The 12,395-nt window shown below is 46.1% G+C and overlaps 1 protein-coding gene across 1 annotated transcript; it reads right to left on the reverse strand.

The window, feature by feature from the left end:
- On the reverse strand, window positions 1-11,953 carry LOC149341100 (salivary anticoagulant protein P23-like). The gene is made up of 8 exons (XM_089542971.1): window positions 11,751-11,953; window positions 6,860-6,929; window positions 5,686-5,763; window positions 5,509-5,583; window positions 5,051-5,107; window positions 2,865-3,007; window positions 1,920-2,102; window positions 1-1,169 (listed from the first exon to the last, which is right to left on the reverse strand). The coding sequence occupies exons 1-8, from the start codon at window positions 11,763-11,765 to the stop codon at window positions 861-863; spliced, it is 930 nt and encodes a 309-aa protein (XP_089399097.1). The 5' UTR covers window positions 11,766-11,953; the 3' UTR covers window positions 1-860.
- Between the last annotated feature and the right edge of the window lie 442 nt (window positions 11,954-12,395).

The following is a 12,395-nucleotide window of genomic DNA, read 5'->3' on the forward strand; positions in this document are numbered from 1 at the left end:
GAAAAAGAAAAAGCTTTTATTGGGTTCCTCATGTCAGCGTCAAAACGCTAGAACCAAACATTGCAATGCCCTCGAGAAATCAAGCATACCCTTTTATGTTTGCGAAGTGTGCGGATCGTTACCTCTATTAGAAAAATGCACGTTACTCACAAGCCTTGACGTTTGTGAGCATTAGTGAGCAATTAGATACAACGCAGTTAACATCTGCGTTTATTAATGAGCACACTTTGTGTGCCACAAGATGTGCGAGCCCACGAAACTCAGGCGCGCAGCGACAGCCACCGTGTGCGAGTCATCAACAAGAACTGCACATGCGGCTTAATAACAGAGCAGCTAGAGTATGTCCTTGTGCCGAACGCACAGCATGAGCCCACAGGCATACCTACTGACAACGGAAAGAAAAGACTAGTCAAACACTTATCTGCTATGCGCTCAGCTACATACTTTCCTTGCAGCAACGTATGGCGGCTATTGCATTTGGAATGTGAATGCGAGCTCACTGGAGACAAGCGAAAAAGCTACTATCACATGCTCACATGACTTCTCGCTGAATCATGTGATGTACGGATCCAAAGGCTTATATAGAAATAATCAGATTTACCTTTGCATTGATAGAAGACAAGCGCTAAACGCATCATTCATTTCATTTTCCAATGTTCTTGCACTGTCTTGGTGGATGCTGTGCTCAGATGGCGTTGCTTTTTTCTTGGCGGGAGAGACTGTAGCCAACGCTAGCAGCTCGTTCTGCAGAGGCGCTCGCCAATCGCAGCTACGACCGGAATGGCGGATAAAAGACACGCGTTCGTAGCTTTGGGGGCGTTTCAGAGCAGTCCTTGAAAAGGCTGTCTCCTGTCGAGGGCTCAGGCCCGCGGCAGGTCCGTAGAAGCTATGGCTCTCGCCAACAGCGGCGCGTATTCGTCGTGGAGCAGCGAGTCGAGCTCTTTGGCCACCTCGGTGCGCACGTGGTACTTGAAGCCCCGGTCGCGGTCCTCGTTAAGGTTCAGGTTGGCGCCGTGGGCGACGTCCAAGCTGACGTAGTCGATGAGGAACGTGCGCAATATGGCCTCCTTGCCCGGCGCTGCCGTCGCCTCAATGCGGGCCCCACCGGTGCGCACGACCACGTTCACTGGAACAGCCTTGATGGTGCCGGCCAGGTCGTCTCCTTTTGTCTGTGGTCGCCGCAGAAGAGCATAGTGTTAGAGTCAAGCGATGTGCATTAATGTTGCAGCGTAGCGCTGCATGGGCTGAACATACTAAGTAGGGACAGGAGTCACGAACCCCTGCTAGTGTGGATTCATATCTGCTCCTAATAAGCCGGTACTTATAGGGCATTAAGGCTGGCCTACCGAGACTGGCCACCGTAGAAACCAATCATGGTACCAGCCACATTGCCGTCCGGCTTGTTATTTGTCACGATTGGCTAGTAGCCAGTCTTATGAAGTCATCTTCTTTCTTTACTCTGTTATAGCCAAGATAAGCGCACACCATTATTCTCCATTCTTAATGTTCTGGGTGAACACTCAAATGTGAACAGATTCATAACCTTACCAGCCATCATTATTTTAGCTCGAGAGCTGGACCAGAATGAAACAACTTGTTCTGAGCTGAAATGAGCGGTGGGCGACGGTATTCAGATCCTTTAAAAATACTCTCAAGAAAGCTACATGTGAAATAGAAGGTTAAAGACCTTGTCTTCAACCGTTTCATCTAAGGACCTAAGAACCTAGCCTGTGGAAAGTTCCTAGCTGTGGAACTTTCCACAGCTCACTGCAGCAACAAGCCACCACAGTACTCGCATTCGTTTCTTCCCCCTCTTCTTGCCGAATATTTCGCTAATACAACTGTCTTGAGCCACAATGGCTTCCTTCCACAACTCCTCGCCCTACGAATGTACACGCTAAAGGAGTCAGCTCACTCACCACTGCCACGAAGCTAGCCGTGATGCCGCTGAAGTCCAGCGTGCAGCTGACGCTGGTGTTCTGGCCCACGCGCGCCGGCTTGTCACAGTCGCCCAGCCGCCGGATGCCCGTGTCGAAGCCCCGGAAAATGCCTGCTGTCATGTTCACCTTCAGGTCTCGGTTCGTGAAGCCCGTCTTGAGCACCTATTGGTATGAACGGAATATAAATGAAGCGTTATATTCAGCCTAATATGCGAGCGGCAAAGCTCGCAAAGAGCACCGTATTTACAGTATACAAGAAAAATATAAAAGTGCTAAAGACTGACAGTTCACTCTGGGCTGTTGTTAGTAGTAATTTTTTTTCCAAGAAGGGCCTGAATTAATTTTTTTTTTCTAAGCAACTGGTCGCTTGTCTGAAGAAAATTGTCATGGCCAAAGTAAAATTTCGTCGTGGCAGACATAAATATCTATTCGTGGCAGAGATGCTCGTAGTTGGAGGAAAATGGAAAGTAGGGAGGGAAGTTTGCTTCTTGTTTAGACTGTGCCTTCGCGCTGTCGGCTAAAGATATCAGCTGAGACTAGATGCATTGCGCACAGCCTCTTATGAACCGATCTTGCAGAAAAAAAAATACTGAATGCAGCTTTTTTTCCACACTTTTGTGTAGAATAGCAATAAAGCTTTCGAGATTTTAAGATTCATTGCAATGATCTTTATAGAGTGAAGAATGGTTGCAATTACTTTTTTTGTAGCGAAGCTCTGCATACCAGTTACACCTGTGTGCTGAAATGGTATTTTAACTCCTCATCTTGTTCCCTTAGCATCCCGTTTCAAAGGCTCTGTAGGCTTGGCACATTAAGTGATCATGCGTTAAGGCAGAAATAACTGAATAGGAATTCTTAAAAAAGAAAGTGTGTCAAATGAAAACAACGAGTTAGGCGTCGGTTGTACGCAATAAGCAGGTGCACCTTGAACTTGAAGAAAGGGATGACCGCCGAAGGGTACAGCCTGGGCGTTGCCTTCAGGAGGCGCGGCATCTTCTGTTGCAGAACTTTGTCCATAAAGGCGTTGGCATCGCTGATTGAGGCGCCACGTGAGGCCGGGGACGAAACTACACTTGGAGAAGGAAAAAAACAAAACAAAACTGAGTCAATAGAGTTCATGTGGAAATCTGCAAGACTGCGAGAGTTTCTTACACAGAAACAACCACTTTTTCTCACATCGCGCAAACAGGCACGAATGAAAGACATTACGACTTTTTCCACGAACCGGACCCTAGGGCTCAAAAACAAATGACTTCATTTCGAATATTAAACATCGGGGCACCGTCTGATTAAAACAGTTCGTTTACGAGCTTAGCTAGCAAAGAATGTGGTAAAAGGTCATGAAAAGCTAAAATTATTGTGCGTCTAGGGCTTTTGAAGTGGGATGAATGTACACTATTAGCTGAAACAGCCTTTAAGATAAATTTTCAACGTAGTGGTAGTGCAGGCTTTCGAAAAAAGTTTGTACTCTATCTCGAAGAGGTGTGCGAATAGCACTTTTCCAATACAGAATCGAATACGAATAGTGCAGCTTTGCTAGCGAATCAAACGCATTGTGAAAGACCGAATCAAATACAGATACAGAAAACGAACTTAACCGAATATAGTACGAATATGCGTCAATTGTGCAGAATATTTGTTACTTGTAGCCTGCTTACAACATCAGCGAAGCGTTAGCGACGGCGTCACGGCACGGCGCTAGAGCTCATGCAGTTGTAGTTATCGCTGTCAAAAGGCGCGGCGTTGATTTCCTCTACGGTGACGCAGGGTGCGGTCCGCATACAAACTCCATGAGTGTATTGTCATAAGCATAAGAAAATTAAGTTTTGCTATACTGATGAAAATAGAGAACAAGTTAGCGCCTCGTTCAGTAAAGGAGAAGGGAATGAATTTTGAGGCATGACATACAAGATCGGTTGCCAGCGCAAGGTTTCCTAAATCTGACTGAACACTGCGATGTCGCCCATTTTTAGAGATCATGTATGAGCATCATAGACGCCTCTTCACGAATGGTCTGCGTCGCGGAGCTGAACCCTTCTTTCTGCGCAGGCCGATCGTAGCAGCATACTTGTGGTTTCGAGTGGCCTTTATTTTATACAAAGTCGTGGAAGAAAACTGCGGTAATACTTCGATCCGATTACTCCAAAGCTGCTCGAAAACTTGCGAACATATTCGGATAGTTTCGAATTATTTTGAACACGCGCTATTTGGTTTGTTCAGCGAATCAAATAGGAGGATAATTCTTTCACCGTTCGAAACTTTCGAATTTTCACAGAGACTTACAATGTTGTTGTCGAAGGTAGGAGAAAGCATGAAATGCACTGCAGGAAAAGCATAGCACATTCAGGAATGGCTCACAGATGGCAATAGCGCCAAACCGGTAATGCGTCTTTAACCAGTTTGCGGCTTTTGTACGTACCCTCCTTCGCCAGCCTCTGTTCTTCGAGCTTAGCAGTTTTTTCTCTTCTTTTTTTTTCTTGCTGGCTACCATTTGGACGGAAAAGTTCCGATTGTTTCGAATAGGCTCGGCTTCATGCTTGGCTTTCGGTTTGCCACCGTGTATGGACGAGATTCGCATTAAATTTGCTTAGAATGATAGCAAAAAAAAAAGGGATCGTAATAACCGGCGACAAATGCAACATTTTTTGTTCTTGGGGTTGTAAGTTCTATCCTCAGCAAATGACTTGCCCGATGGCCGATCTCGGTGATAATGCGAGCTGCACGGAGTTGTATTTCCATCGATATCTTATTTTTTGGTTGTATTGCTTTTAAATATTTGTTCCCCTTTCTCGTCAAAAGATAGGGTGCAGCATATTTTCGTATGTAAAATTTCTTGATTGCAGTGAGGTAGGGGGGAGCGAGCGCCCTCTATACTCTTCATAAAACTGCCCCTGGAGGACACTCATTCCAGCGGTGTGACTCGCAATTACACCAAAAGTTTGAAGCTAAAAAGCTACTCGGTCACACAGAAAGAAATAAAATGGGGAACACACAAGGGTTTGAAAAAATTAAAACATGACACCGCCCCCCTTCCCCAGGTCTTGGAGCGTTTGCACAGAAGCAAGGCTCTATCATCTGGGATGAAGGTGCACCGGTATCTGTATACTCACCGCTGGGGATTGGCCTGAAAATGCGCCTTGGAGGAACCGGAGGCGGTGATCGGGGAGCTGCAATAATTGAAAAAGGTAGAAGAAACAATGCGACTGAGAACGAGAGGCTTTAGTTTCATATACGGTAGGCAGGGGACTCTCTGCCGAACTGTACAAGCGACTCTCCGATTCTTGTTGCTTACACCCGAGACAAGTCAGTGCTACTGAAATAATAATAATAACTTGTTTATTTCCATCAATGATGGGGGAGACTGCGGATAAAAGCTGCTTGACAACAAGTGATTTGACTGAAGCCCGCAGCCTCCCTACAAAGCAGGCAGTGATAGAACAACAACAAAAAAAAAAACTGCGCATACTGCGCATAAATTGTTATTCAGCAACAGTTATGAGAATAGTTCTTGAGTCAAGTAACCACGGCTCTCTCAATGCAAGACGTGTTGTAAGCGGCGCGCACTCACCGCTTGGTCTGAAGGAATTCCCGCTTGGTCTGAAGGTATTTCTTGGCCCCGGAAAGACGGGAGCCCCGGGCACACCTGCATTGGTGGCGCTCACAAATTACGCGCGCACAGCACTACAGGCGCTTGTAAAATGTGCGCAAAAGCACAAGAGCGACTGGCAGTAAACTGTGTACTAACGTGAGGGGTCGTCATCTTCTAGAAGGTCGAGGAACTTGTAAAGCGTGTCCTCGTAGCGCTCTGTGGTGGTTGAGGATCCTGGGACAGCGAATCACGTGACGACGCGGTGGACAGAAAGGAGAAAATATCTTAATTACTTCACATAAACTTTGAAAATGTTGTCAACCTCGCTAACTAATGGTTGGTTGGTTTATGGGGTTTAACGTCCCAAAGCGACTAAGGCTATGAGAGACGCCGTAGTGGAGGGCTCCGGAAATTTCGACCACCTGGGGTTCTTTAACGTGCACTGACATCGCACAGTACACGGGCCTCTAGAATTTCTCCTCCAAAGAAATTCTAGCCGCCGCGGCCGGGATCGAACCCGCGTCTTTCGGGTCGGCAGCCGAGCACCATAACTGCTGAGCCACCGCGGCGGCGCTAACTAATAAAGATCGCGATTATTTGTCTAGACTGTTTACTCAGAGGTAACTTTCTCCACAGAATTAATTTGTCAAATCAAATTTCTCTCGTTTGGAGCATAGTTTATTCATCCTCACGTTCCTTGTATTCTCATGTTTGAAGCACATAATTGGTGAGCGCGTTTTGCGGATACTGCATTTATTCGACTGTCAGCTCTTTGTCGCCAAAGATTAGCGCAACATCAAATGCTTTTTATTCATAACGCAAGCATGTTTATTCGTTTAGTGGCAACGAACTAGGTACCACTTCGCGAGCTTGGGAAGAGACTTCTCTGTGGCGGCAGTAGGGCTAACTGTTGAAGCAGACTGTCCAGAAGATTCAACAAAGCTGCTCGATCAGGAGTTGTCTCTAGTGTTCTGTATTTGCGGAAACTTAAATGGACCGGATAAAATGATCGAATCAGACCCATTTTCCCTCGCTTACATCGCTTGTTATAGGGGAGACTCAGAAAGACAAAAAATAATGTCACATAGGTTCAAGCTGCTTCGCAGACAAGTCGGCTCTAATCTTGAAGAGAAAGTCAACCTTTTCTCGAGTAATTGTAGTCATACATTATACTAGTACAGTTAGATCAGCCACATTCTCATGATGGCACCTAAGGCTCGAAATGGCTCTTTGTGTGCCACGAAGCCGGTATTCCAGTGGAGCAGGGGGCAGGTGCAGGACCGCAAAAAAAATATAAAAGAATGCTTTCAGAGAAGAAAGTAGGGCATACTTTGGCACCTGACGGCAACCACGGCGAGGCAGACGAGCAATAGCCGGAACATTGTGGTAGAGTGCGTGACCTATAAGCAAAAAGTGCAGAGGTGGATCAAGTACACAGCGTACCTATGCCAAATTTTTAGCATACAGCAGGCGACAGCAAGAATGAAGATAAAAACGAATAACCCAAAAACCCGAAGGAAGCGTCGTAATGTCACAGGAATGTCTGATGTTTATTTCTCAGTGTTATTTTCAAAAATGCGAGATATACGTCAGTGCGCTCTGATGAGCTGGACTTTACATCAAAGCGGTCATTATTTTCGTGTTATGAATCACTAATTAAATGATCGATTAATTTAAATGAATTAATTAACCTCTGATTCCTGATTTTAGGGTGCTAGGCTATATTGCAAAATTTATGGCCGTTTACATCTCAGCTGAGCGTTGTTTTTAAATTTGCTTATTCGGAAAAGTGGTTCGAAATATCGAAAAGCTCGTTGAGTTTGTTCTCCCCGCATTGCATATCTTTAAAATTGCCTCACCTGCGCTTCTTACGCACCAAATCCAGGCACAGTTGGTGCATTTGATGATGTTAAAAAAGTTAACTTGATTTCGGCGAAGATACCACGCCCGGAGACGCCAATATATCATTCGGCAATGCGGGGAATAAAACCAAACAAGATTTCAAATACTTAGTTCTTACGTTCGATATTCCGAAACACATTGCTGATTAAGAAAAGTTGAAAACAGGGCTTAGCTTAGATATTGGTGGCCATCAAGTTTGCAGTATAACATAGCTCCTTAAATTCACAAATAAAAAGTTTATTCGTTAATTTAAGGTAATTAACCATATAATTATTTATCCATATAGTTTAAATAATGTCCGCCTTGCTGTACAATCCAGCTCCACGGACATCACCAACGTATGTTTCACAGTTTTTAAGGTGACAATCTGTAAACGTTAAACAAAAATCAGCCTGTGTACTGAAGAGGACGGCAATGCGGGAAAGGCGGCGTTGAGGTTCAGTCGATTGATCTTGCCTGCTTTGAAGGTACTTGCTAATGTCTATATTTATAACTGAGATAGAGGTTGGAAATCGCAGCGACGGGAGCGGTAATTCTGTGTTGAAATGATGCAAGGAACACTGTATTTATTGGCGCTATTTTCTCGATGCGTACAATGTGCACTGAATGCACTTGAATGCTTGTTGAACAGCATGCGCATGCTCACCAAGTGCACAGAGCAATACATAAGCAGAGAGGATACATTACAATGCACGCACAAGCACGCACGCACGCACACGCACACGCACGCACGCACACACACGCACACGCGCACGCGCACGCGCACGCGCACGCGCACGCGCACGCGCACGCGCACGCGCACGCGCACGCGCACGCGCACGCGCACGCGCACACGCACACGCACACGCACGCGCACGCGCACGCACACGCGCACGCACACGCACACGCGCACGCGCACGCACACGCACACGCACACACGCACGCACACACACACACACACACACACACACACACACACACACACACACACACACACACACACACACACACACACACACACACACACACACACACACTTTACTGTCACCGTCACCACCAAATGGAAATGTAAATCAGGCATCTTAAGCATGAAGAGCGAACTGAGACTTTATTTGAAGGAAATGCTTCTTTGGTCATGTATCATGACTAAATGCGACGACTGCTCTCTGAAAGCGACAACAACCATGGTGTGTATTTCTCTAAATGAAGTCAATTTTTCTACTCTTCAGTTCAAGTCCCCATTGAAGCCAATAGCATAAGCAGTTCAGGTGTGCGTATTCTGCGCACTCGTCTCTACTCATGACGTCTGGCATTAAGATCACAAAGCATCATTGCCTAACCCTTCGGGGGACAGCGTCTGCGAACGTTCATGCGACTTTTCAAACTTTTTTTCGAAGTATCTAGAGCCGTCTTCACGACATCAGTTATCTCAATGAGTATTGCTTTCCAGAAACAAATAAACATGACTGCCGCGAAGTTCTAAGATGCATCTAAGCTGAGCTATCTGATCCTCTAACTTTCTTCTTCTCTGACGCAGTGTACTGTTTCGGTGAAGGACACCGTGCCTGATTTTTCATTTCCGAAGCTACTTCAGATGAGAGAAAGTAATCAACTGGACATAAATGTGTACGTCTTGTGTTTCTTTAAGAACAAGGCTGAAATTCCGTGAGCATGGAAGTGTTTGCCGCGCATTAATCCTGAAACTTTTTGAGACATTCATGCAAATAGGGGGTTCGGAATATACGCAGAAAATTTTTCAGATTCTTGTCAATAATAGAACACATAACGCGTGTCTGAAACGGCTGAGTGAAGAGTAAGTTTCGAAGAGTTGGCGAAAGTAATCAGTATATTCGTTTAGCGCTGCACGAAGACGAGGGGTGTGCCAGAACTAAAACGACGATAGTGCACGCTTCGAGCTATTATGTCCAAAGGCAACTCTGCTTATACGTGCTGCTGTTTGACTGATAGGTACAAACTAGTACCAACCATGTACCAATTATCCACGAAACAATATTAAATTGATTATCAACTATGTGCGGCAGAATGACTGTAGCATAAACCAACAGGCCGATCTTGAAATATAAACAGCGCTACATTTTCAAACGAATACACAGATAGACATGACAGGACAGCGCCCGTCCTGTCATGTCTGAAAATGTTCCGCCCGGCCTGTCATGTCTGAAGAATATTCGTCTGAAAATGTAACGCTGTTTAAATTTCAAGAAAAGAAAATGCATCACCAGCTAGCCCCGTAACGTGTTTTACTAAGCCAACAGGCCGACAAAGACGAAAGTGCTACAAAGTTCCTTGCTTTAGTGAAGTTTGTTGGCGTTGTAAAGGGAACTAATGTAAGATGACTCCAGTAGCCACACAGCTGAGGAAACGAGGTTACTCGATGTATAGCAGAATACGTGACTTCGATATAAAATAGGCCACTTAAAGTGTGTGTAGGCTATTTCCAATAAGGGTGCTTTATGTTCCCGCCCATACTCAAGTAGATGGGATGAGTCGTAAACTTCTTGTTTTTCTCATCATCACTAGCTATCATAGTCATCAGCCTGACATCGCCCTCTGCAGGGCAAAGGCCTCTCCCATGTCTCTACAATTAACCCTATTCATTGGAGAGACATGGGAGAGGCCTCCAATTGCGCATTTCACAAGCTTCCTTTCGAGTGCATGTGATGTTAACCGGTTGTGGCTGGGGTGTCTCATTTAGGTCCAGTTGCGCAAACAGCTCTTCTTAAAGGGAAGCTGAAACGCTTTTTGGAGAATTCCAGGTTATTCAAGAATTAGAATCTATCAAGCTTATAGATAAACCATGCAAAATACTTTTGCACTAGCATTTAAAATGGTGACATAATCGACGATTATAACCATGACGATGTTTAGGCTTCTCCTCACTGCGTTGGAGAAGTGCGAGGAAACTCGACAGTGACGTCATTGTTGCCGAAATTTCAATGTCTGCTGCTTACGTCTGCATGCTGCTGTTCGTCGTCAGATGGCCCCAAGCAATGCATCGTGAACTTCACCTTCGATGGCGTCGGTTTTCTTCCATGGAATAACCGTTTCTTCGCTGGAAACGTAGTGCCGTCATACTTGACGTCATTATCGGGGCCTCTGCCCGTTGCTGTGCACTTCAAAGAAGCCTGAACGCCGACGACGACTTTATTCGGCGATTACGCCACCATTTCAAATCCTAGAGCAAAACGATTTCGCAGGTTTTACCTGCACATTTCGCACATTCGGCAACCTTAAACTCGTCGAATTCTAAAACCGCTTCAGTGGATCAATGACCACAAAAGAAATGTGGATCTCTAACAGACAACAATGCTAGCGAAATGATGACGATATCGACGGCAGGAAATCTTTTGTATACATATGTGTTTTCTGGATTGCTTTCTCTCAGTCTATTTTTCTTTGTTGCCGCTCCTTTCAGGCTACGTTTGCAAGGCCGATCACTGGGCGCTTCTGATATGACAGTAATTATCGCGCAGGTCCGGTTTCCTGGTTGCTGTTCGAGAATAACTTGTGCGGAATTTACGGGCGCTGATATAGAACCTTGGCTTAGCAATATTGCAGAAGTATAGGTTAAATCATTTGTGGCCTCATTCAGGAGTGAAACGTAGACAAGTAAAGTATTCAAAAGCACCAATTTTCATCAGTTTGTTTCAGGCTCGTTTGTTTCCTGAAGTTCGTTATCGATGTGAACAACTTTCTATGGTCCTTTTCTCCGCATTTATAGTCCATGGTACCATGGCTCCCAACACAGGAGCGTGTACGGTCAAAGCTACTGGCAACAAAATACGTGCACGTTTTAACTCTGTACCGAAAGGTGGCGCCAGCAAACGCAATGCTGCAATGCCGTCACTTGTCACTCGGCAAACACAACACCGCGCGAAGAAAAACGTGCTCAGCCTGGCAAACTACTTCCGCGTCCTTGCGCTGAGCGCTAAAAAAGAAGTAAGAAATCAGCGACAAACTCGTTAGTAACTCCTCCAGAAACTACAAGAGGGAGAAATAATGCTTCAGGGCACTAGGGCACACCCGCATGACGTCATACATTGCAAATGTGCAAATAAATAATTGTGTTTCGGATACCAATCAGGTAGATTACTCGCTTAAGTGCGCGCCCAAGTTCTCGCCCTTGGAGTCTCTTCTGAGAAACATTTGTGAAGCTTTCCTTGAGATACACACGTGACATGCGTTCTCAAGAAGCTCTAGGGTTGGGAACAGACCTTATCTCATTTCACAGCAAATAAGCTTCATGTTCGAGCCCGCAGGTCGCCCTGCGTAGGAATTTAGATTTCGCAATGATAAATAGCTGCAAAGTGCGAACTTACCCTGAGTTGACACATCAGCGAAGCGCGGCTTCGAGCGGACTGTGTTTACTCCTCGTAGGGAGACCTTGGCACTGCGCTGAGCTCACGTGTCGATCGGGAATCAGCGCCGGATGTCGGGACTGCTGTCCGCGCGACAGCGGTGACAATTCTGCCCGCGCTACGACGTCGACGTCGACGTCGGCAGCGACGCCGAGAGCGAACGCCCGCGTTGCGAGCGGCGGCGGCGGCCTCAAGAAAACCGGTTGCGTCCCATGAAAACGCCCCCGAGCTGAACGACAAAATCACCGCCCTCCGCGTCCTTGGCATGGGCAGCGACGAACGCTAACAGACCGATGAGTCGTAGCGGCGTGCGTTGGATGGCGCGAGGCATGTCATCGCTCACGATCAAGACGGATCGGGTTGCCTCCTGCGGGTCCATTAGTCACGATTGAGCAATCGTTCGCGTGAAATGTGTGGGATGAGTGCACTTGCATGCCGAATTCATGAGTGTGCTTTATCTTTTTTTTTTATCTCTGTGACTGTCTGATAGCATCCTTGCGGACCGACTAGAACATTCAATCGTTCATGATGTACCCATGTGGCGAAAACTTCAGTCCGAAGGCTGACAGGTAAAGTAAGAAGCGTGTGCCCTAAGTCAATGAAAAA

Source organism: Amblyomma mixtum, chromosome 5, assembly GCF_055824585.1.
Source record: "Amblyomma mixtum isolate Tamu chromosome 5, ASM5582458v1, whole genome shotgun sequence".
In the NCBI taxonomy this organism is placed as follows: domain Eukaryota; kingdom Metazoa; phylum Arthropoda; class Arachnida; order Ixodida; family Ixodidae; genus Amblyomma; species Amblyomma mixtum.